We start from the raw sequence: 23,256 nt of genomic DNA on the forward strand, positions 1-23,256 counted from the left end.
AATCTCTTGTCCCTCTAATGGCTCCTGGGCTGGTTGGAGCAGGGGCAGCTTCTCAGCTTCTTACTGCAGCCACCCCTGGGCCCTTTCCTCGCTACCAAAACCTCTCCAAACCAAACCAGCACAGATGCAAAAGTACAGTGTAAGTAGTCTGAAGAAGAGAAGGCTGAGGGGAGACCTCATTGCTCTCTACAACACCCTGAAAGGAGGTTGTAGGAAGGTGGGAGTTGGGCTCTTCTCCCAAGTGAGTAAGGACAGGACCAGAGGAAATGGCCTGAAGTTGCAGCAGGGGAGGTTCAGACTGGATATTAGGAAGAATTTCTATGCTGAAAGAGTGGTTGGACAGTGGAACAGCTGCCCAGGTAGGTGGTGGAGGCACCATCCCTGGAGGTATTCAAGAAACATGTAGCTGTGGCACTTCAGGGCATGATCTAGCGGCCGAGGTCGTGGTTTGGGATTTGTTTGGTTTTTTGTGTTGACTGTTGGACTTGGTGATCTCAGAAGTCCTTTCCAATCATGGTGATTCTGTGACTCGAATGGGTCTTTATTGTCTTCTGCATTTCCCCAGGTAGCTGTTCTGGTAGCAATCCCAAGGCCCCTCGCTGCACCCTCCAGTATCTGCTCTGCATAACACCAAAAGTCCTGACTCAGATGCATGTGATACCACTTGCAGAGCTCACATTCTATGGTGACTGTGCTCAAATTCACAAGCAAGAATGACCTACCACACAGTATGGCTGTGCTGCTTCATTACACAGCTGCAGACTGACCACCCGTCTATTTACTTCACTTGCCACCAGCCTGAGTCTGCTATTTTTCTATAGAGAGCACAGGGTCCTTTTCATAAGCAGCAATATATATATATATATATATATATATAAATATATATATATATAAAATTTTATTTTATTTTTTCCCCTCAGATTCACCCAGAAGAACTAACTGAAATACTGGACCCCAGGAAAATGTGTTGTTAAAATATTGATACTGGGCTGACGAGCACAACAATTCAAAGATACAACACAGAACTGACTGTCTCAGACCATATGTAATACTTGCCCCCAGGCCATTTCACAAGCTCAAACTAAGCTATTTCTTAGTCCCACTGAAATTAAACCCATTTCCCCTAAGATTAACAATTGATCCTGTTCTCAGAGATCTCTCTGGCATGTGACTGTGCGGTACAAATGTGGGTTAGCACAGAGATGAGTAGCTGCACTGTTACCTACAGGGAGCAGATCTTCTCTAATTTGTAGGATTAAGGGCACAATATTTTCATTAGAGTGAATCAAACCTTTACAACTGCCACACAAGTTAAACAAAATGCATTTGCAAAGAGCTACAGAAGAAAAAAATAGAAGCAATTAAAAATATAGCAGTATTTCTGAAAGTGTCACTGGACACTGAGCCAGAGAGGATTCAAACCAGCTTTACTCAGGGACCACACACCGTGTCAATTTTGGTCCAACTGTATTTAATGACTGTTAAATTAACTGCTAATGTGTCTGATCAAGGCTAGTCTAGTTGAGTGCAGTACTGAAGTCCAGCTGCTACAAACTCAAAACCAAAGGAAAATGTCCTCTTTCAAGCCTTGAACTTGTTAAGAACTGACGCATAGTGTGGTTTATAGCTTTGCTTCCAAGTGCTCCAGTGTCACCTCTTATTGTACTTACTCTTTGGCAAAATAAGAGTATCCCTCCTGGCAAGCCTTAAACCACCTGAGCAGTTGGTAAGATGTTCCCATCCAGTGGAAACACCCAAGAGGTCAACATAGCAACATCTTTTACAGCTTACATCCATTCTTCTCCTTTTACTGTGTCCTCCTCAGCAGAACAAGAGCTACAAATGTATCTTTGCTCTCATAATACATTGCTTCTTCCATTTCCTATAGACTAAAATAACAAAACTCCAATTCTTTCTCTAAATCACTGTTTTCTAGCCCACTGTACTAAAGAGAGGCAGAGAAGGACACTAGGAATCAAGACAGAACAGGATTTTCTATAGTTTATCTAAATAAATGTTTGCTGTGCAGTTTGTGAAGATAGAAACTTGCAAGTGTGTACTGAGTGAAAGGCTTTTTATGGGCAAAAATCAATTATCAATTCAACACACTCCTGAGTACAGTGACATGGAATCTTCAGGGAACTTCAGCATTAAAAATGGAGGCCTAACTTGTGCCGAAGTTGTGCTTAGCCATATCTGGGCATCCAAATGCCTCTGCATAGGCAGATCAGGGGAGGTTTAGGTTGGACATCAGGAGAAAGTTTTTCACCCAGAGGGTGGCTGAGCACTGGAACCAGCTCCCCAGGGCAGTGGTCACAGCACCAACCTGCCTGAGTTCAAGAAGCCTTTGGATGATGCTCTCAAGCACATGGGGTGATTCTTGGGGTGCCCTACCCAGGGACAAGAGTTGGACTGGATGATACTGATGGGTCCATTCCAACTCTGCATATTCTATGATTCTAAAAGTTGATTCAGTCACCAATTAAGTCTGCTTTGGCAAAAAAGTCACTGTCAACTCAAAACCAACAACCAGCTACAAGAAGTCAGTGCAGGTTAATGCTGAGGTGATTAGGAATTTCCATCAAACCCCACTGAAGAAACTGCAAAAGAGTAAATAGTCACAGAGACTCCTAAAATTGTGAGGTGGTTGTCACAATTCCATTCTCATACGGGCTCAGTAGTTAGTGCATGTTGGAGAGGCATGCCCACCTGTGGCATGGAAAAAGCTGCAATAAGGGATACGGCAGAGGTGTTTATTCAATGTGCTGCAGTTCCTCAGCCTGGCTCAGCATCTTTGGGCAGACCCACCTTGCAGGGTGCACTGCAGCCCAGGACCTCATGCACCTTGTGACTGGTGCAGCTGGAGGAGCTGCTGGGTGAAGTACAGACTCCTCCCCACCCGCGGGGCCTTGGTGGGACTCAGGCTCATTCCCAAGGACTGTGGCTGCAACATGAGGGCAGCCAAGTGCCTACACCTCCTGTCAGCAGTGGCCTCTTGCAACCTGTTCATGCTGGTAGGTCCAACAGCTTTGTGTTGGTTGCACTGAGCAAGATAACTGGGGCTTCCCTCCAGGGGAGCTGCTTACATAAAAGTCCTGTCTTGGTGATAAAAGAACCAGTTGTGATGCTTGCACATCCTCTCTCTTTAGCCAAGGTCTTATACGTTTGGTTACATCCTGTAAATAGAATAATATTTAACTGTGTTTAGAGACTGAGAAGTGATTCCTAATATAGAAGGTTTTGAAGGAGTTACCCTGAGGAATACGTTTGGAAAGCACACACAGGAACAGGGTCGTTCAACAGTTATTCCAGAGTATTTTCAGTGTAGGTGAGTAGTTCATTCCCAGCCTTAAAAAAGATTACACGTGGTCATATGACACATCTCTTTTTAGACTTATTTAAAACTCTGAAAACTGTTAAGTAGCAGAAGGTTTGCTTTCGACAATAACACTTAAACATCTAGTTTAAATTACTTTTCTTGGTTTCATACTTCAGACTTACTTTTCGGCTCTGGTTGCCAGCTGTGCTTTTTCTACACCTCCAAGCGTTCCTCTGATGTCTCATTACCATCCAAACCGTCTGTTAATTGCTTTTATGGGCGTTCTTTGCTGCGGTGGCGGGGAAGTCACTCCGGGGAGAAAAATAAACGGCCCAATGAAACTGAAAGCCTACAAGCAGGGGCGGGAAGAGCGCTCTAAAAACAACCCCCGGAGTTTTCTAGAATGGAAGGCTCACATCCATCGCCAGGGAGCTGCGCTCCGCCCCGGCGCAGCGCGGAGCTTTTGGCCAACGCTGTTAATTTGGTGTTAAAAGCAAAGGCCGGGGGAGGCGGGAGGGAACCGGGAGGGCAGCGCAGCGCCCGGGCCAGCCCCCGGGGCGGTGTGAGGAGGGAGGGAAGGAGGGAAGGAGGCAGGGCTCCCGGGCTCCCGGGGCCGCCATCCCGCCGGGAATCGCTGCGGCGCCCGAACCTTCCTGCGGAGCGGGGCTGTTCCGCCGGGACGGACGGGCCCGCCATGGACTCCGGCAGCGAGACCCACGAGCTGAACGGGCGGGCGGAGGGCGCGGAGCCCGCGGCCGCGGAGCGGGTAAGGCCGGGGCGGGCCCGGGGGGCCGGGGCAGCGGGGCCGGAGCGGGTGCCCCGGGGTGGCCGTGCCCGGGCACCGGAGCCGCTCGGGGCTGGGTGTCTGCCCGCCCGCCTCCCGGGGATGCTGCTGCGGGCGCCCCGCGTCGTCTCGCCGCAAAGGCAGGCGAGGCCGAGGCAGGAGGGAAGCGAAAATCCCGTCTGGTCCCTGGCTGAGCCCGCAGCCCCTCGCGCGGCGGCCCTGAGGCCTCCGGGTGTGTCCGGGAGCCCCACGGAGCTCCCCACGGAGCCCCCCACGGAGCGCCCCACGGAGCCGGGGCTGCCCACCCGGGCCGGCTGGCGGGCGGGGGGAAAGTTACTCAGGGATATCGAGACAGGAGATAAGTGAGCACAGAAGTAAGGAGGAATTACTAAAAGGGTTGGGCTGCGTGTTTTGTTTTGTTTCCCTCACAATAAGGCAAACGAAAGCAAGCAGAGGAATACCCGGCTTTTCACTGCTCCAGGTAGTCAAAACATGCCTCGAGATCCTCACTGGAAAGTCTGACATCCCATTTTCTGTTTACTCCTAAAGGATATTTTCCAAGCATGCCACTTGTCTGAAAAGCCAGACTTGTAAAAAAGCATCTTTTATGTTGTTTTGGAAGAGACTAAACTCTAAAAAGCAGCCCTTTTTCCAACCTAAGACTCTGCCACATAAAACAGTTGTACTAAACCACCTTCTGCATCACTAATAAAACTTTCTGGTTGTGGACAGACTGGACTGATTGTGTAGCAGATGTCTGCTCCCTCCCTTCCTGACAAACCCTGTAGTCATGAATACCATGCCAAAGAAAAAAAACACCTGCTTTTACTAAATCTTGAAAAGTACCCAAAGAGAATCAAGGCTGGGGCATGGGGGTCAAACTGGAGGCCTGAAGGGGTTTCCTTTAAGCCACTGACTTCCCAGCAACTTTCTTTTTTCTTGACAAGGAGTTGTGATTGCATCACAAGTACTAGTCATGGAGATTTTATTTATTTTTTTTAACTTGGTCTGCTCCAAGAATTTTTCTGCAACTTTCCTGTTTTGCTTCATTTTCAGTTGCAATCAGTCATCTTTTTGTTACACCTTTTCCATAGAAACTGCAAGTTTTATGTGAGTGCTAAATAAAGAATAAGCAGCAAGACATACCGTTGTATTATACATGTACAGCAGCACTTCAGAGAACTCTATAGATGCTCTTTTTTCATTTTCTCACCAAAAAAAAAAAAAGTATATGCAAGATAAAACAGATGGGGACAGTTTTCTTAAAAGCCAGTCTATGAGTAGAAGGTACCTTAAAAAATATGACCAAATTCACAATTCAAACAAACAAAAGAATGCCCCAGCTCAGCAGCCAACCAAAACTGGCGAGACTGCAAAATCCTCAGGTGCCCGAATCTTCAGCATTGGAGTCAGAAGTGCAGGTCTGCTTTTAGGAATGCTCACAGGCACTGCAGCCTGGACCACCCTGCTTTGCTTACTGCCCATCCTAGCATCTGCCCGCTCTTTAAAATCAGTTCTCTTGCAGATCGTTAGCAGCAGACTGGTACCTTCTCTTACAGAAGAGCTGACGTCAAGTGCAGATGTAGGTGTCTTGCCTTCAAAGCACAGTAGAAGCTCATGAATCATACAAAGACTGGCTGAGCCCACTGTAATTCTGAATAGGTGGTTACACAGGGGTTTATGTGATTAATTTTAACTCCATCGTTAATTTGGCTACATTTTTTCAGCAGCTCTCATGCTTTTACAAGCAAGAAATTCCTTGTGTCTAATACTGGTTTGGCCTGGCACACCTCACTGACTAATGTCAATAGTTACACTTGGAAGAAGTGTCAGGCCACTTCTGCATAGGATCTGTTCATACAGATGCATATAGTAACTGTTTTTTCATCTTCCTCTATTTGCTTTTCTTCATAGTTTATATTGCAACAGTGGATTCACTGGGTTGTAAAATCTAGTTTCTAGTTAATGTTTCCAAGATAACAGGAGATGCTAATTGAAAGAGTCAAGAAGAACTATGAGAAAGGTGAGTGGGAATTGGGGAGTAGAAAAGAGCAGCTCTGGAGTAGTTGGATTCTCTTATAGTCATATTATTACTAAATGGGTATTCAAGGTTGTGTATTAACTCACAGGTCACTTTGGGACATGGCAGTTTCCTGACATCATCCTACAAGTAACAAGTTTCAAATCTGTGGGACTTTGCAGTAATTTTACTACCTATAGGGTGAAATGGCATGTTCTAAAGCATTACTTCTATCAAATTACATTTTACGTATTTTATATACTCCAAATACTGATACTATTGGTGATAAATTTTTGTCTGCTTGTTTTTTAAGTAACTAGAATAAACAAAAAGTGCTTTAACAACACAAAATAGGCAGCCCACAGTCCAGATGAGAGAAGCCCCACAATCATAGAATCCTAGTATTGTAAGACCAGGTCACTGGAATGAGCAGTAGTAATGCAAGACAGAAAAAAAAATCATACAGGTGAAAGCTTCTATGGAAATAGCTGTATGAACAAATTCAGGTTATTACTTCATTTCACAGAATCATTAGGTGTTTAAATATTTTTGTTGGGACAATATTTATTTTCTTTGTAGAATATTGTCCCTGTATTTCTAGGTCAGCAAGTGTGAGGCAGAGGGGAAGGCTGATTTCAGAGTGGCCACATCTGGCCCACTACATTTGCAGTACTTAGGTGATGGAGACGTGGACAGAAATTCTACATCTATGAGGATTATTAATTATTGTATAAAGTTACTAGTTCAAGTATGTAACTGTAGGGTTGGTATTAGAAGAAAATAAAGGTCAAGTTCTGAAATGGCTTTCTGGTTTAGTCCTGTGTTATTCCTTTTATGAGCCTTCTCTTTTTTTGGTATAACTGGACTTTTTCCTGAACATGAAATTACCACTAAAAGACCTGGAAAAGTTTGCCATGTTATGTTTATCTTAAAGAACTTATACATTTACTTTTTTAAACAAAAAGGCTTTTTAGCATCTTTTTAACAGTTTTGGTTAGATAGACTTTCAAAACACTGTAAGAACAGTCCAGGGTGAGATCAGTATGACTCAGCTTTTTATTTACACAACCTCGTTATTATGTAGCATGTTTCCATTATTTTAAAATCAGGACTGTCCCTAAACACATGAGTTTAAGGAAGCTCCATGACATTACAAACCCAGAGGTCATAGTGACCATCAAGCTTGTCCAATCTCATTTTGAGTCAAGGCTGTTTTGCTGCTACAAGTGTCTAAAAGCTGCTATACAGATACAGTAATCACTAATGTAAAATAGAAAGAAAACTGTGCAGAGTAAGCTGTAGGCTAAAGATTATGAAGACTATTTCAGTGTAAATGTACATGAAAGCAAAGAACCTTCTAACAGCTCAAGGAAGATGTTAATTAGAAGGACAGATCTTAGAAACCTTGTTTGGAATATAAAACAAAAATCAGCATTATTTTCCCAGTTATCCCATACAAAACTCTGGATCTCCTGTATTTAATAAAATTATTCTAGTGCATAATGATTGAAGGTTAGAACACCATGAAAGTATTTAGTGCTAACACTGTACCTTTGCTAAAATAAGTGTTTGTATGTTTTCAGAACCCTGGGCCTGACATGCAAAACACATTGAGCTCTGCATCCTGCAGTCCCAGCTGAGATTAAGTAGCTGCAATTAGAAATTGCAAATAAAAATTGAGGTGTCTCAGGCTGCAGTGTTGGCTGATACTTTGCACTTTCTGGTTCTAAGTGTTCATTTGGGAAATTGGAAGTTCCCCTTGCTAACTGCACAGTACTGGCTTTCTAGGGATTTCAGCAGAAAACAGTAACCAATCTTGTACTACTGCAACTATCTTTTAACTTCATTATGAGAACAGTAAATTCAGTGTTCAGAAAAGATCTGACTATTAACTTGGAAATGTCGAGGTCCTATTGGTTCTGTTGGTTCAGACAATATTTGCCTTGCCTTTTATAGGTTTACAAGGCTTTTGTTTTGGTTTTTGGTGGGGTTTTTTATTTGTTAAGAAAACCCAGTCTCTTTAGAGGAGCATATATATGGTTGAAGACATGTAAGAAGCTAAGTAAAGCACCTAGGAAGGTATCAAAAGAGAAGAAATGAACCCTAAAAACTTGCACTCAAAATCCAAATAACTTCATTCCTTCTGCCTTCATAGGGTAGAGTGACCAAAATAAACATGACTCAATCCTAAACACAGATGCAAAATGGGTGTCATTTTCACTAGTGTGTTTTCCTCTGTGGATTACAGGTGCCTGTCATGTCAACTCCACCTGTCTTCTCTGGACAGAATAACTGGGACCATTTAGGGAAACTCAATGAGCTGAAGTTGGACAAGAAAAAAGATATAACTACTCTTGGGCTTTCCTTGGTTTTGGTCAGACTTCTAGGACATTCATTTGACTACTTCAGCAGTCACTGGTGTTTGATAAGTTCTCTAGTGAGCAAACAGCCTTGTAAATTTTGTCAGAAGTAGCAATTCAATGCTGTGATTGAAACATAAATCCTTACTATAGCATTTTACTGTATTTAGCAAAGATACTTTGTTACTTGTTTTCAAATTTCAGTGCTGTGCCTTTCCTGTTGAATCACCAGGTGGGTCTTCAACATGAGTCATGAAACTCAGCACCTAAGGACACTGGCCTCAGTGACACTTTATTTATTAATTAATGTAATTAATAAATCCTTATTTCAAACGGACTCAGTTCTTCGAGCCGTTGAACTGACAAGTGAAGCAAAGCAGCTGCATAGTCTGCAGCAACACAGTTGTCAGTAAGACTGTGGATCCAGTCCCGGCGTGAAGGTTTGGCCTGACAGAAGCAAAAATAGGAGCCAGTTTGTGGTGTAGGCTGTTGGCTGTACCCTTGCAAACTGGCAAGCAAACCATGCCAGATGCAGAGCAGCGCTGCCTGTGGGACAGCTCCGTGTATCTGGGGAATCAGCCCTTCCCTGGGCTTCCTTCTGTCACTGGTGGAGCAAGAGGAGGGGGCTTTTCACTCTTCTTTATAACTGCATGTAGACTAGCATGGCAGGTTGCTCTGCTCAGAGGCTGATGCTTTGTAGGTGACAGAAGTCCTGAGAGCAGGTTACTGGCAGGGGAAGGACGATGCAGCAGTTGCAGCTGCCCTTGCCCTCATGCACACACGTGTGAGCACACATGCTGCTTTTCCTCAGACTCATTTGGTGACACCAGCTGAAGGGACCAGCTTGTCCGTACCACGTAATTTGAACACTGAAAGTGTGTAATGAGGTGTTCTGATTACACTGGGACAAGAAGCAGGTCACCTGGGTACGTACTGATCTCTTGCCAAGGGACACTGCAGGAAAAGCCTTACTTCCCATGTGTCCCAGAGACTTGCCAGAAGTTTCACATTCCCCCTGCAGACAGTAACAGCTCGGTAAGTGCAGCTGGTGCTGTGGGCTGCACATGCTGCTAAATGCTTGGAATCTCCCTGAAACCGTAAAGCCACATAGCAAAGTTCCCATACAATTTCTGATGCACGAGTGTCATTATCCAGAGCTTAAGGCAAGAGCTTTCCTTTCATTATCTCTCTCTATATTGCTGGTTAACGTGTAGTCTGATCTTAAGAGTTGCTGCCATAGTACTGGCTGCTTTTGTTTCATTACTTCTGGCAGTTGACTTCAACTTGCTTCCAGAAGACAAGGCTAATTTGTAGATATTTTGTTTGTTCTGTGGTTTTCCAGCATGAGTAAGGAGACTAGGTTTCTCAATTAGGAGATGGGAAGTGATTGTTTGTGGGGCTTCAATGATTACAGATCCTTTTTCCTGGCAGAGGACAAGATCACAGGCTGAGAAAAGGCTTTGTACTGTAGAACCCATGTTTCAGTTCTCCATATGCCTGATTTTGATTCTGAACTGCTCTGCTTTCAGGAGTGGTAGCCGAAAGCCTCTTAGCAGAGTAAAATGACATTTTTTAGAATCTAAACTTAGTAAATAGCTGAGTTATTGTTCCAGGAATAAGAAATTTTAGCTTAGTTTGCCTTAGCAGCACCCTGCTTGGAAAAATCTCCATGTATTGGAGTTCAGAAGTGACTCAAGCCCTTTCCCTCCACTGCAGTTCAGAGCCCATAGGCTGCTGTGTCTACCTGCAGCCTGACCATACAGAAGATCAGCAAACAGCAAGGTCCTAACAGTACGTTTCCCCAGGAAAAAGAAAATACCATATTCTGTTGTGTATGTAGAAACTGTCTTATATCATGAAGCTGATGGCATTCCTACACGGAGTGAAAAAAAGTGTGGTCATGTTTTCACTACATTCCCCTTCCATCAGGGTTCAGAACTGAGTCAGCTTCCTGAAGTTTTTGCCTGTGTTAAACACTGCACCCCTGTAGACTCAGTGGATATTTCAAGGTCAGTATTTTTGCAGGATGGAGTTCATGAGCTGCTAGACGTAGGAGAAAACCTCCTCTCTTATGAACTTGTCACAAAACAGATCATCTTCTACAGTCTACTGAAAAGAGTTGCTTTTCAATTCATGCCCAGAAATTGCTATTCCACATGTAGTTCCCCATCTCCTCTTACACTACTAGCATGAGGTAGCCAGGTGCTAAATGGCTTTTTACTGTACAATAAGCAGTGAAAAATGTTAGTGAAACAAAAATTCGGAGCTTCCAAACCCCCTGGCTTTCTAACACTCCTCCCCGCAGTGGGAGGCTGGTGCGGCTGGGTAAGGATTCCGAGATCAAGACCCAAGAACAACAACCAAGCTGTTATTGAGCAGGCATTCTTGGCTGCAGCGCTGGGCAGCACTGGGGATCCTCCACCATGAGTGCTCCAAGGAGTCAGTGAAACACCCCGACTAATATACACCAAAAAACATGCATCTTCAGTTCCATGGCAATGAGTTCCCAGAATTCTTCTACATAGTCATTTTATTTCCTGGAATTGGCTATCTTTGTAATTATGCATACTCGAGGGTCTCTGTGGGGTCTTTGTTGATTCTAGTCCTTTATTGTCTTTGTCCTGTCTCTGTCCTGGTCCTGTCTCCAGTCTCCCGCTGGTAGATTGCCCAGGTGGGTCAGGATCCACATCAGTGTGTCTGTAGGCCCACAGGTCTTAGAAGACTTGATGTTGTCACAACCTACAGGATGCTTGGCATAGTTGACTGATAGCACCTTGTTTTAAAAACAACCCTTAGTATAGCAAATTCATTATTTTAGTAAACTTTTATTAGGCTATATTTCTATTGAATTTACCAACAAATACCCCATGATGTATCACTAGTCTGGAATTTTCTACTGAGTACTGCCAGCATATATTCTGTGCTGCTTCTCATAAGAAAATTAATATCTGCACCTTGTTTAGTGCTTCTGGTGGGTAGTATTAATAGTATATAAAAATACAGTGGATTGTATATAGAATGACAGTATTTTTTCTGAAGCATCCAAATACTGTGGTGGTTTAATACGGGAGGGGGAAGAAGGCTCTCCTTGGGGAGAGAAAAGGTGACAAATGTGGGACAGATGCCCCAGGCAAACTGCATTTTTAGGCTGTGGGCTAGAGACAAAACCAAATGAGTATTGAGTTCTTCCTGACAAAGTCAGTGTCTGTTTCAGAGCCACAGGGACAGGGAGATGCTGGAAAGAGTCCAACAGAGGCTACAGGGAAGATGAAGGGACACCTGCCTGATGAGGAAAGGCTGAGAGACCTGGGGCTGTTTAGTCTTGAGAAAAGAAGACTAAGAGGGGACCTTATCAATGTCCATAAATATCTGCAGGGTGGTGTCAAGAATGGGCCCGTCTCTGTTCAGTGGTGCCTGTGATAGGACGAGGGGAAACGGCACCAAGTGACAACACAGGAAGTTCCACCTTAACATGAGGAGAAACTTCTTGGCTGTGAGGGTGACAGAGCCCTGGGACAGGCTGCCCAGAGAGGCTGTGGAGTCTCCTTCTCTGGAGACTTTCAAGACCCATCAGGACACGTTCCTGTGTGACCTACCCTGAGTGTTCCTGCTGCAGCAGGGGGGTTGGACTCGATCTTCAGAGGTCCCATCCAACCCCTGTGATTCTTCCTGAGAGCTTAGTCTCAGTACAGAAGCCATCTGCATGAATCTATGGTTACACATCTTCCTCCTCTTCACAGAAAGAAGTCTGCTGGCTGCCCCATGGCATTCTTCACTTGGGAAAATATTTAGCCTGTGGATGATTACAACATGTCTGGTGAAAATAGGTCAGCTTTGGTATTTGAATGCCCTGGGAAAACTGGCAATGTGTTTGCTGTATGCATCAATATCTGTCCTATTTTAAAGGACACTTTTAGGTCTGGACAGTGGCAAACCTGGCTTTGGAGGTGGGAATCAGAGTTATTAGTGCTGCTGAACAGAGCAATTAGAGCACTTTTGCTGCAGATGAACTAACCTTCAAAGTGAAACTTTCCTCTGTATTTTCTGGCAACCAGGAACACATTTCTGTGGTAAAAAGGTCTTCTAAGAAGCAGGCTTAAAGAAGTCAGCTAGAATAAGCTTACTTTTAATATATATATGTGTATTAATTTGAAAGTAAAGTCTAGAAGTAAGAGCAGCATGAATGAAGTTCCTGACCTGTTCAGACAGTGCAGAAGAGTGTTCTCCTCTGCCTTCCTTGCAGGGTTAGGCATCTGAGCCTAACCAAGTCACCCTGAGCTGCATCCAGTCTGTAGAGAAACAGGCACCCTTGGGAGATGAGCCATCAAATTTCACCCGGGGTCACATGAATCATCATCAGGAAAAGCTCATTTTATTCATCCCTCCCGGGTTAGCTAACTCTGGCTTTGCCCTACAGTCGTTTTTTATGTTTCTGCTTGTTTGCAGGGGAATTTTAAAGAAACAAACAAAAAAAAACCCTGCTGATGTGAAAATGGGGGGAAAAGTTCCTTTGTAATTGGGCAGTGCTTGGCAACCACAGGTCATATGATATTGCAACAGAAAAAGAGGTCACTGGGTATGGATGGACCTGGGCAGAGTAAGAAGCAGCAGGGAGGGGGTCAAGCAGAGCTGGAGCTGCCAACAGCCCCACACAGCCTGCAGCTGGTGTCTGCTTGATGGTTTTACGGTGGCTTTTCCCTCCCAGCTTATCTCAGTGCAAACTTTTCAGCTCTCCTAATCTTCCCCAGGGTAGAAACACACTGAGTATTTAGACTGATCCTATAAGCTGGAACAAGTGTGTCTGCCACAGTGCAGTGCAGACACTTCCTGACTGCTCTCCTGCCCGGTGGAGGACAGTGGCAATGGTGGAAAAGATGCACTGAGTGTCTCTGTACGGCTGTGGCCCTACCAGTGTCATCATAGAAATCAACAGATGGGCCAGGTGATGCAACAACTGAGAGAGAAGTGAATAATCTCTTTCCTCTCTCCCAATTTCAGCGCAGGGTGTCCCAGTGGTTCCAAAGAAATGGCCCCATGAACTTCAACCACTACGCCAACAAGAAGAGCGCTGCTGAGAGCATGTTGGACATTGCCCTGCTGATGGCCAATGCGTCCCAGCTGAAAGCTGTGATGGAGCAAGGACCTTCTTTTTCCTTCTACATCCCACTCATCATTCTTATCAGCCTGTCTCTCACGCTGCAAGTTATGGTGGGAGTGCTCCTGATATTCCTGGGTATGTAGCAAAAACTAGAACCAGTGTATTTTTCTTACAGGAATGCAGCCTGTAGGATGGCATATAAGATGGTATCTAGACTCCACATTTGTTTTTAAAAAGCTGTTGTGTTTCAAAGTATTTCCCTCAGAATTGGTTAAATTTTTATTTTAAGACTATAGAAATACTGCAACAAAAGGAGTAAGAGCAGCTTTATGTGGAATCTTCAATTTTGATCAGCCTCCTCATACTCGTTTGCCCAGAACATGAATTCTTTTATTTCCAGAAGGCCTGAGGAGGAAGGAAAATTATGAAATACTGTAAAAATAAACATGAATAGGCCAGATAGGCTCATGCTTCCTGTCCAGTTTCACAATACTGTTTCTGACAAGACCAGTTACTTAATCTTAGGACTGAAATGTAGCTGTTTCTTATGGGTCATCTAATAAGTAAAGTTATAAGAATACGTTGTGAATGTAGAGCTCTGAAACCACAGTGAAAGTTGAAATGTCTGTCTTCAGGTTGGTGTGGCAGTTTGTGTTTCTGCAATCAAATCAAAGGTTTGATAGCAAAGGCTTGACAGCAGTGAAAGAAAAACCCAACAGCTTAGTTTTAAATTTAGGAAATTATTCAAAGCATCTTAAATCTCTAGGTGGAGAATGATAGAACTGTACTTACTATGGTTTATTTTAAAACCTGTGTTACACTGAAATTTAAGTTGACAAGAAAAATAGGCTACTTGGGGCAAGATTTCACCATGAGAACATACCTCATCTATTGTGCACATGCAGTGACTTCAGTTAAAAATTTGAAATCACATATAATATGGAGACACGGCCAAGTAGCCTCCTGGGACTGTGAAGAAATTGTCTTGAATTCTGGTTATCACTAAGGAAAGCTTTTCTACAGGAGCCACCAGTTTTCTCAGTTCTCTACCAGAGATTAAAAGCTTTTGCTCCTTAAGAAGAGCTTTTCACAAAAAACATTTTGAAAAATGTGCAGCAAACTCATCCTTGAGAGTGATTTTTAGATTTGGTGATCTTAACTTTTTGGAACAAAAAGCAAAGAATGTCTTGAAATAGTTGAAGTGGCATGAAATCATAGTAATCTAATCCCACTATAATAAAATACTTAAGGAATAACTGTTCTTAAGAACATTTTCATGAGCACCCTCATCTTAAATACTATAATCACAAAGATGGGATTACTGCAATTCTGCTGCAAAATTTAGAGCACACCCTAAACTAACAAGCAATACTTTTCTTCTTTGACAAAGGGCCACCTCTGAAGTGTCCATTCTGTTTGAGCATGATTTCCTTTAACTCACAAGACACATTAGGCCATTTCTTTTTTAAACCAGCCGTCAGAAATGCCTTTTGTCCATGCTTCAGGACTAATTATTCCATTTAATCTATTCCGCTTCATTCACATGACAGTACTGGGGTCCTTCCAGGTACTGTTGGGATGCAAGCACCCACGTAGCTCCAGGTGCTTTACAGACCTGTAGAAGCTGATTTTTAGGGTTAAGTTCTACTGATCTTAAATTATTCCATGCCTGTACAGGTGTGCAGGAAGCTTTCCAGCTAGCTCCCCCGTGCTGTTCCTCAGAGCTTTGAAGGCCTGTGGTGTTTGACTGTTCTGCTTTAGCAAACAGGACTTGGAACAGATGCCCAGAATTCCTTGAAACCAAACCAGCATTAGACTTGCTAATGAGGAATACCAAGTGAACCTGGCTTTTAATCCTTCGGCATCACCAATGTGTTTGCCACCACATCCACTTAACTGCTTCAACAGGCAAGCAAGTCTTGGTTCCGTGGTTAAGTTCTGCAGTGTTGACAGGTTTTTTGTGTTAAAAGCACAAAGTTTGTCTCATGCAGTAGAGTCATAAGCTACACATCTGTCTAGATGCCTATCAGAAGGAGCTCAGTTTTATTTATGTTGCTGTAAAAACTTGTCAGGTGTAAACATTCTCTCATGTCCTGTACATGTGCACAGGACATACTACAAGTCATAGAATCATAGACTGGTTTGGGTTGGAAGGGACCTTAAGGATCATCTAGATCCAACCCCCTGCATGGGCAGGGACACCTCCCACCAGCCCAGGTTGCTCCAAGCCTCATCCAACCTGCCCTTCAACACTGCCAGGGATGGGGCAGCCACAGCTTCCCTGGGCAACCTGGGCCAGGGTCTCACCATCCTCACAGCAAAGAATTTCCTCCTCATGTCTCCATGCATACAGTTGCTCCAGTGATCTGCACCCTTAAAACCAGAGAGTGTTAAGGGACAAAAACCCATCTCAAAGCATGCTCCAGAATTCATCAGCACTCATTCCATTAGAAGCAAAGGAATTTATCAGAGAATCTGAGCTGCAGAGCCCTTACTGCAGGAGAGCAGACAGGAAAATCTTGGGCTTAGAATCATAGAATCATAGAACTATTCAGGCTGGAAAAGACCCTTGGAATCACTGAGGCTTCCACATGATGCCAGGCAAGCATCCCCAGACTTCTAACTTTCCTATGGAAGCACGTGCCTTACTCTTATCATCAGTCCAGTGTAACTCATTCATATGTTTTCACAAGACTGGGAATCAAATCTTAAACTACATGAATATTATCTACCTTGGGTGTTCCTCCCTCACTCCCATTAGCAGTTCAACCAAAGAACAACTGCAAGAAACAAAAGAAAATGTTTTCACAACTGATGCTCTCTGTAAAAAGAACTGCAGTTCCACTGCTTTGAAATCATCCCCTGTTTAGCAGATAGAATGCCCTTGCTTTCTGAAAACAGAGTCAGGGCAGAAGCAGGACGTGCAGCTGGGAAGGCACCAGTACAAGAGAACTACAGTGCTGGGGAAGCAGTTGGGTTGTCCACAAGGAAGCTGTAGGACATTTAACTTCATTCCATCCTGTCAGGGCTTTGAGCTTTCTGTGTTCAAGATTGAAATAATTTTTAAATGCTTGATGTCTGCAACGAAACCCAGTTGCAAAAAATCAAGAATTCAGAAGATTTCTGGTAAAGTTTGTGTAGCCATTTCTTGCCATGTGCATCCACAGAGATTAGATCCTAATTACTGGAAGCTGCCAGGCTCCTTGTGATTAAAAATCCTCTCCTTAACACTTTTACTGACACTGCAGAATCTAACTTCCCTTTTAAGTATGACTGATGCAAATAGCTCAGTGCAAGAGAAGGTCTTGAACTACAGTAGCAGTGAAGACTTTTATTCTGGATTTTGAAATATACATAGAATTAAAACTTCTTTTTTTCCCCTTTCTCTTTGAAGTAAAATATGATCTGAACAACCCTGCAAAGCATGCAAAGCTGGATTTCCTCAACAACCTTGCAACTGGACTAGTGTTCATTATAGTCGTTGTGAATATTTTCATCACTGCCTTTGGAGTGCAGAAGCCAGTTGCTGAGTCAGCATCAAGACACTGAGCCCGAGGTGAGTGTGGGTCCCTGCACCATCAGGGCAGGGCAGAGCACCCAGGAATGCAGTGCACCCTAGGGCACAGCTTTCAAAAGAGCCACCAGCTTGTCTTTACAGGCCCACCCTTCACAAATCAACAAGTTTACTCCAGACTACCACAAAAAGCAGAAGCTTCTAGGAACTGCTAAGTTGTTACAGTGTGTTTGTAAATGTAGAGTTCAAAAGTTGAGGGCAACATCTTACTTTGTCTGAGGCCCCTTGAATGTGTCACACATGGGAAGTGCAGAGTCCTTCTGACTTAGCCACTCCTTTTCCTCATTGCTGACTAAGCCAAGAAAGGAAATAATATTGTTTACTTCCTCCAAATGTCTATTCTGTTTTGAAGAGAGGTTTGCAGTATACTGCATCCAGTCTGTTATGAACACTGAAGACTTAATCCAAGTAACTGGGGCTGTTAAGTCCAACATTTAATACCCCATGTCATTGGAGCCCTTCAGTTCCTCTGCAGATGGTGTGGCTTTTCTGTCCTCCCAAGCTGCAGGGCTTTTGTCAGCCCACAAAGATGTGCACTTTCACTTTACTTGATACTTTCTATCATTTAGAACAATACTGTTTTCTCTACCTGCATTTTAAAGTTTGATTTTTACTTATCCAGAAGGGCAAATATAGGAATTGTGGGAATCAGAATGGTTATCTTCCTAGCATCCTAGCTACAGTGAACAATCTGGGAGGAGATTAACCTAAATTGGAGGCTTGTAGCCCAAGAAGCACTATAGTCCAACATCTGCCTTTAAAATAGCACTGCCAAGTCTGGCTGTGCCAACGCTGCTCAGCTCTTTGTCTTCCAAATCTCCAATCATGGTGACAAGACCTGCTGAGGAAGGAGTTCTTTGCCTTGCCTGGCAAGCCAGGCCCCTGCACAAACAATCCATATGGGTAACGTGGTGGGTTTGAGGTAACTTCTAGATAAAGCCCTTTCTCTAAAGAAGAAGATACAAGGCCCTTAAAACCCTAATCTGAAGATGAATGGTGCAACAGAAATCTGTAACAAGAATGGAAACCAGACCAAAACCTGTCAGGACTCTAAACAGTGTGGGGGAAATCAGTGCAACAAATTGCTAGGAAGGTGAAGAATGAAATTGATTTATTTTGGGGTGTGGGTGGAATCCTCTGCTTTAACCAGAACCTGTGGAATTCTACAGTGAAACAAGATCACTTTATTGTATCTTCTGGCCACAGTCTCTACAAATAAACTAAGAAATATTTCATTTTAGCAGCAAAGAGGACACAGATGATCTGAGATATTTTCAGAACTATAGGTAGACTATCCCTCTCAGCAGTAAGTATTACAGCAGCACTGAAACACTAACCAGAGAATTGGACTGGCAAGGCCAAGAGAACTGAATGAAGCAATATTGGAATTTTAGCTGTCTTCATAGGAAAAACCATGTGACAATAGCCAGGAAAAAAGGCAGAGACAAGAATCTTAAATAGGTATCAAGAAATGCAAATAATGGACAAGGTGGTATACCAGAATCTCAGGTGCACCTCTTTCTGATACAGTGGAATAAAGATTTCAGAGGGAGGAGAAGAGAAGCAGTTTTTGCTTTCCACACCAATGTACACTGAGTAGAGAGGATGAGCTGACAATCCATCCCAAGGCAGCTGGTGGCTTAATGTAATGGTACACTGAGAAGTCAGACATTAACTAGCCAGGAGGTGGGTGTCACACACCTTGTCTTACCAGGATGCTGGAAGGGTGAGCTCACCCACATTTCTCTGCTAGTATCATGTTCTCTGTCCTGCTTCTCCCCACCACAGGGGCCAACTCTGCTCCCTGGCATCTCTTCTGGCTTTCAGGAGATGCTGCTTCTGCAGTGTTCTGCAAACACAACTACTCTGTTTCTCTGCCACAGAACTGACCAGCGAAGTGCTTTGAAGACCCCTGTTGCTGTGGCAGAGTTTGCAGGACATCTGGTTTGTGTGTTGCAAGCCAGTTCAGCTCTGGGCAGCACTCACTTGCCAGGCTGGCTCCTGAACAGAGCTGTGCAGACACAGAAAGTGCATCTCCCTGCAGATTTCTCCCCCCTGTCCATGGGCTTTCTCTCCTTTCCCTTCCTTCACACACATATCTGGCTGACTCACACTGGTTCTGTGCAATGTCTTCCTGCTTATCTGGCACCATCTGGCAAGAAGGGGCTCTCCACAGCGTTTTGTGTTGAGTTTCTCCTCTACTGTTCCTTTTGCTCTCCATCAACTGTCACCACAAAGGGGTCTGTGGCTCAATTATGACTAGGATTGTGGAATCTCTAGTTAGCAAGTCAGGTCTCAAAGGAGAAACGAGTTCACGTGTAAGTTGTCTGAGATCACCACGGGAGCACGAGCCCCAGTTCTGCTGAGGGGATGGTTCTGGCTCATCCAGCTGCATGTCACGTACTGCACAGCCAGGGTGGTTGTTCACCTACAGACATGGGGTTGATGGAACTGCTGAAATCAGTTTAATAATCTTACAGTGCCTCAGTAAAGTAGAAACAGTAACTGTTTGATGTAAAGTCAGGTAGAAGCAAGACCAAAGGATGTTTAAAGCAAATTTACATCTGTACAAACCCAGCAGCTTATTTGAGTGCTTTGCCCTTGCTAAAAACACCAGGTCATCTAAATGCCACTAGAACAATATATATGTCTTTTTCAGTCTGCTGCCACAATCTCCCGAAACCTCTGAGAGAATTGCAGAATTATTAAGGTTGGAAAAAACCTCTAAGATCATCAAGTCCAACCATCAACACAACACCACCATGCCCACTAAACCATGTCCTGAAGTGCTATGTTCACACAATTTTTGAACCCCTCCAGGGATGTTGACTCCACCACTGGCCTGGGCGGCCTGTTCCAGTGTCTGACAACCCGTTCAGTAAGAAAATTGTTCCTGATACCCAATCTAAACCTCCTCTGGCACAACTCAAGGCCATTTCCTCTTGTCCAATCACCAGTTATGTGGGAGAAGAGACCAACCCCCCTTCTCTCCAACCTCCTTTCAGGCAGTTACACAGAGCAAGAGGTCTCCTCCTCAGCCTCCTCTTCTCCTGACTAAACAACCCTGATTCCCTCAGCCACTCCTCATAGGAAGAAGTGAATGGCCACCACTTTCTGGCTTCCCCTTCAATGTTATGCACTCTTTTCCAAAGAAAGCTTAATTTCCCCTTTAAGGCAAATTTGTCACTGGCTATGTATAATTATTGTATCACTAACATCTCAGTATTTTTGTTCTCTGTTTCAGGGACATGAAGCATTCATTCTTCCATAGATGCCATTTGTGCTTGACACACACTTGGATACAGTGGGAAAGAAAGAATCTGAAGAAGCTGGAATATTGAGGAGTTCTCTCAAGTTTCCAACAACCAACACATTGGTGCACCTAAAATTTTCCAGTATGTTAATATTTAAACTGTTTGGCATCTAAGGAAAGGTTGATTTTAACCAAAGGACGTTGTTTTTCTGGAGTATTGGCACTTCAGTTTCTGTAGAAACTCATTTCTTTTCAGAGAAGTGGCATAAGCTCATCAAACAAGGTGATATCAACTGGTGGCACTTCTCAGAACTTCCCCTTTCCCATGGCTCTTGGTTTTATAGCCCTTTGTCATTTCCAGTGTGATGAGAAGTGGCAAGGCTTGAGTTCTGGGCTGGTGACATGGTCCGTTATGTCACTCTCTGGGCACTGAAGCCACGTGCTCCACTGTGCTCTGCCTTGGCAGTGGACACACAGGCAACTGGGCCTTCTGCTTTTGTCACTCCAGCTAAAGCAAAGAGGAGACTCACCAAAACTGCCTTCTGTCCAGCTGTGCTCACAGGTAGTCCCTGCCATGTTGCTTCATCTCTGGACCACACTTCAAGTGCTCATGTTATTAACCTCTCTACCCTGTATTTGGTGCATTTTATACAACTCTGGCTCTGCCTGAGCAGCAGTGCCTTTCCTAGGCCCAGCTGGAAAACTAGAGGATGCAGAGTGAACTTCACCTGCTCACCTGGCACTGAGAGGCCTGTCAGCAACTCAAGTAGCAAACTGAAATCAATGTATCCCTCTATAGCTTACTTCTCCCGCTTTCCAAGATTGATTGCTGCACTTTCGTTACTCTGGCTAAAAGAATCAATAATTTTTTTTACATTTTATTTTAATATATATATAGAGATATAAATATCTTCTAGGTTCTTACCTGCTGGTTCAGGGACTGGCACTTTTTTCTTAATATAATATTGCTGGTAATGGTGTAGATTATAAACATTTCTACAGCAACAACATTTCAGTTGTTTCTGAAGTATGACCTATGGCATCAGAAACAGCCTTGTTTTCTAGAGTGTGCTTACTTGTTGATGCAGATTTGTACTAAATCCTCTTCATTTTTAAGTGCTCTCTTACACATACTGAGACAAGTTTGACTTCTATGTATCTCATCTCATTTAAAAGTTCCATTGATCACATTTCTCTTGAGTTATATTCCAAACCCATTGATGGGCCATATCTTCATTTATGTTCTGGAAGAATTACTAAGAGAAAACAAGTTAGAAACTTGTGTGATTAGTAAAGGAATTGACTTTTTTTTTTTTTTAAATCTGTCTTTTGTTGCTTCATTTCCAGCTTAACACATATTTAACCAGTATCTAGCAAGCAATGGTTTGGATTGTGTGTGTTGATTTAAATGTAGCTCAGAACAAGCTCTGCAGGAGACACTCAGGACAAGTTTCTGTATTTATTTTTCACAAACCAGTGAATGTTGAAGGACTGTTCCTACATCTCGTGCTGTCACAAGTTTTGATGTTGTAATGAAGCAAACTGGCCAAAAAGCAGTGCTGAAAATCCTAAAAGTCTTTCTTTCTGACTGAAGAGGTGACTGTAGGCAGAGCCCTTCCAAGCTGGGATTTATCTGGGGCTCAACATAGAGCAGTAATTTTGATAAGATTCTTGAATGTAGCACTTTGGTTGCCTTTCACCTTGTTAATCACTGGAGTAATTGCCCATCTGCATCCCATTCAGTCCAGAGAGGCTCTCTGCAGGACCGGTCTCTGCAGGAAACACTGCACCTGAGCTGGATGTCTGAAGTAGTTGCTTTGTGTTGTCCAAAATACAAAACCCATCCAAATGATAGTTACTTTTAACTTATGTATGGATATTAGATATTTTTAATTGCCAGATTTTTATCCTTCTAGTGTGTTGTTTTGTTTTTTTTTTAATCAAGACATAAAAATAGGAAGAAATGTGTTTCTGGCACTTAGCTCATCCTCTCACTTTTGGAGTGATCCTTCCTCCCCTCCAGGCAGCTGCAGACACCTGGGCTCTGCTGCTGCTCACCATATTTATAGCTGGTGGTGATCTGGCCCAGTGTTGGTTGTAGCTTTCCACTCCTGTCCACCCGGGTGCCTTGGCCCTCTCTCATGGCCATGATCATGGTTGTCATGCACTGAAACTCTTGAGAGCACTCGGGGCTGCAGTACAGACATACCAGGTCTTTTCCCGTTTTATTCCCCTCGTACTGGACCATGATTTCCCAGGTCACTCAAGCAAACAAGCTGTTACAGCACATTTCTCCGAAAAATGTAGTAGCTGTTCTTACAGCATCTAAGCTGTCATCCAACAGAAGATACTAGACCTTGTTGTCCTGGTTTATCCTGTCTCCCAGCGGCATGTGGAAGTCACTGGCTCCAGAGCAGCGGGGTGAGGAACACTCAGCAGGAGATGACTTGTCAAGTACAGATTCCAGTAGACTTTGTGAGACACAGTTTTGGGACATACAGGAGGGAAAGAAAAAAATGCTCCAAGCTTGAACACATTGGGTGTCAGGCTGGCTGGGTGTGTAGATCTGCATGGAGGGGGTTGGTGTCTGTTCACTTCAAGTCTGCCAGAGCCAGGCTCACAGTAACAAGCCCCTTGGATCCTCCTGAGCTCCTGGCAGTGTGACTGAAGCATCACAACTGAGATACTTGCAACTTCAGAGAGCCTGGACTCTTCTTTTGGCTCTGAACACATGACAGTCTGATCTGAAAGCCATCCATCTGACTACAGGCCTGTCCTGGACATCAGCAGTATTCAACTTGCAATGGGATGTTGTTTTTTAAATAAAAAGAATGCTGGGTTGTTGTCA

General features: G+C 43.8%; 1 protein-coding gene and 1 long non-coding RNA gene across 3 annotated transcripts in view; one reads left to right on the top strand and one right to left on the bottom strand.

Moving 5' to 3' along the window:
- LOC127388342 (uncharacterized) overlaps positions 1-3,589 on the bottom strand; it is a 43,444-nt gene extending 39,855 nt beyond the window's left edge. The window contains exon 1 of the long non-coding RNA XR_007890360.1: positions 3,502-3,589. This is a non-coding gene — a long non-coding RNA (uncharacterized LOC127388342). The remainder of the gene's footprint in view (positions 1-3,501) is intronic.
- A 317-nt stretch (positions 3,590-3,906) lies between these two features.
- Positions 3,907-23,256, top strand: NINJ1 (ninjurin 1). Of its 2 annotated transcripts, none has more exons than XM_051627753.1 (4): positions 3,907-4,085; positions 13,482-13,716; positions 16,976-17,137; positions 20,400-23,256. In XM_051627753.1, exons 1-3 carry the CDS (start codon positions 4,014-4,016, stop codon positions 17,128-17,130), a joined length of 462 nt encoding a protein of 153 aa, XP_051483713.1. In that variant the 5' UTR covers positions 3,907-4,013; the 3' UTR covers positions 17,131-17,137; positions 20,400-23,256. The 2 variants fall into 2 exon arrangements, with proteins under 2 accessions (XP_051483713.1, XP_051483714.1); XM_051627754.1 differs by lacking the exon at positions 3,907-4,085 and adding an exon at positions 6,070-6,126.

This window comes from Apus apus, chromosome 9 (genome assembly GCF_020740795.1).
Source record: "Apus apus isolate bApuApu2 chromosome 9, bApuApu2.pri.cur, whole genome shotgun sequence".
Classification (NCBI taxonomy): Eukaryota; Metazoa; Chordata; class Aves; order Apodiformes; family Apodidae; genus Apus; species Apus apus.

Coding starts and splice junctions, on each gene's coding strand:
- NINJ1 (XM_051627753.1), top strand. CDS start 4,014: ATGGACTCCGGCAGCGAGACCCACGAGCTGAACGGGCGGGCGGAGGGC. Junction 4,086..13,481: donor AGCCCGCGGCCGCGGAGCGG/GTAAGGCCGGGG, acceptor TCCCAATTTCAG/CGCAGGGTGTCCCAGTGGTT. Junction 13,717..16,975: donor AGTGCTCCTGATATTCCTGG/GTATGTAGCAAA, acceptor TTCTCTTTGAAG/TAAAATATGATCTGAACAAC.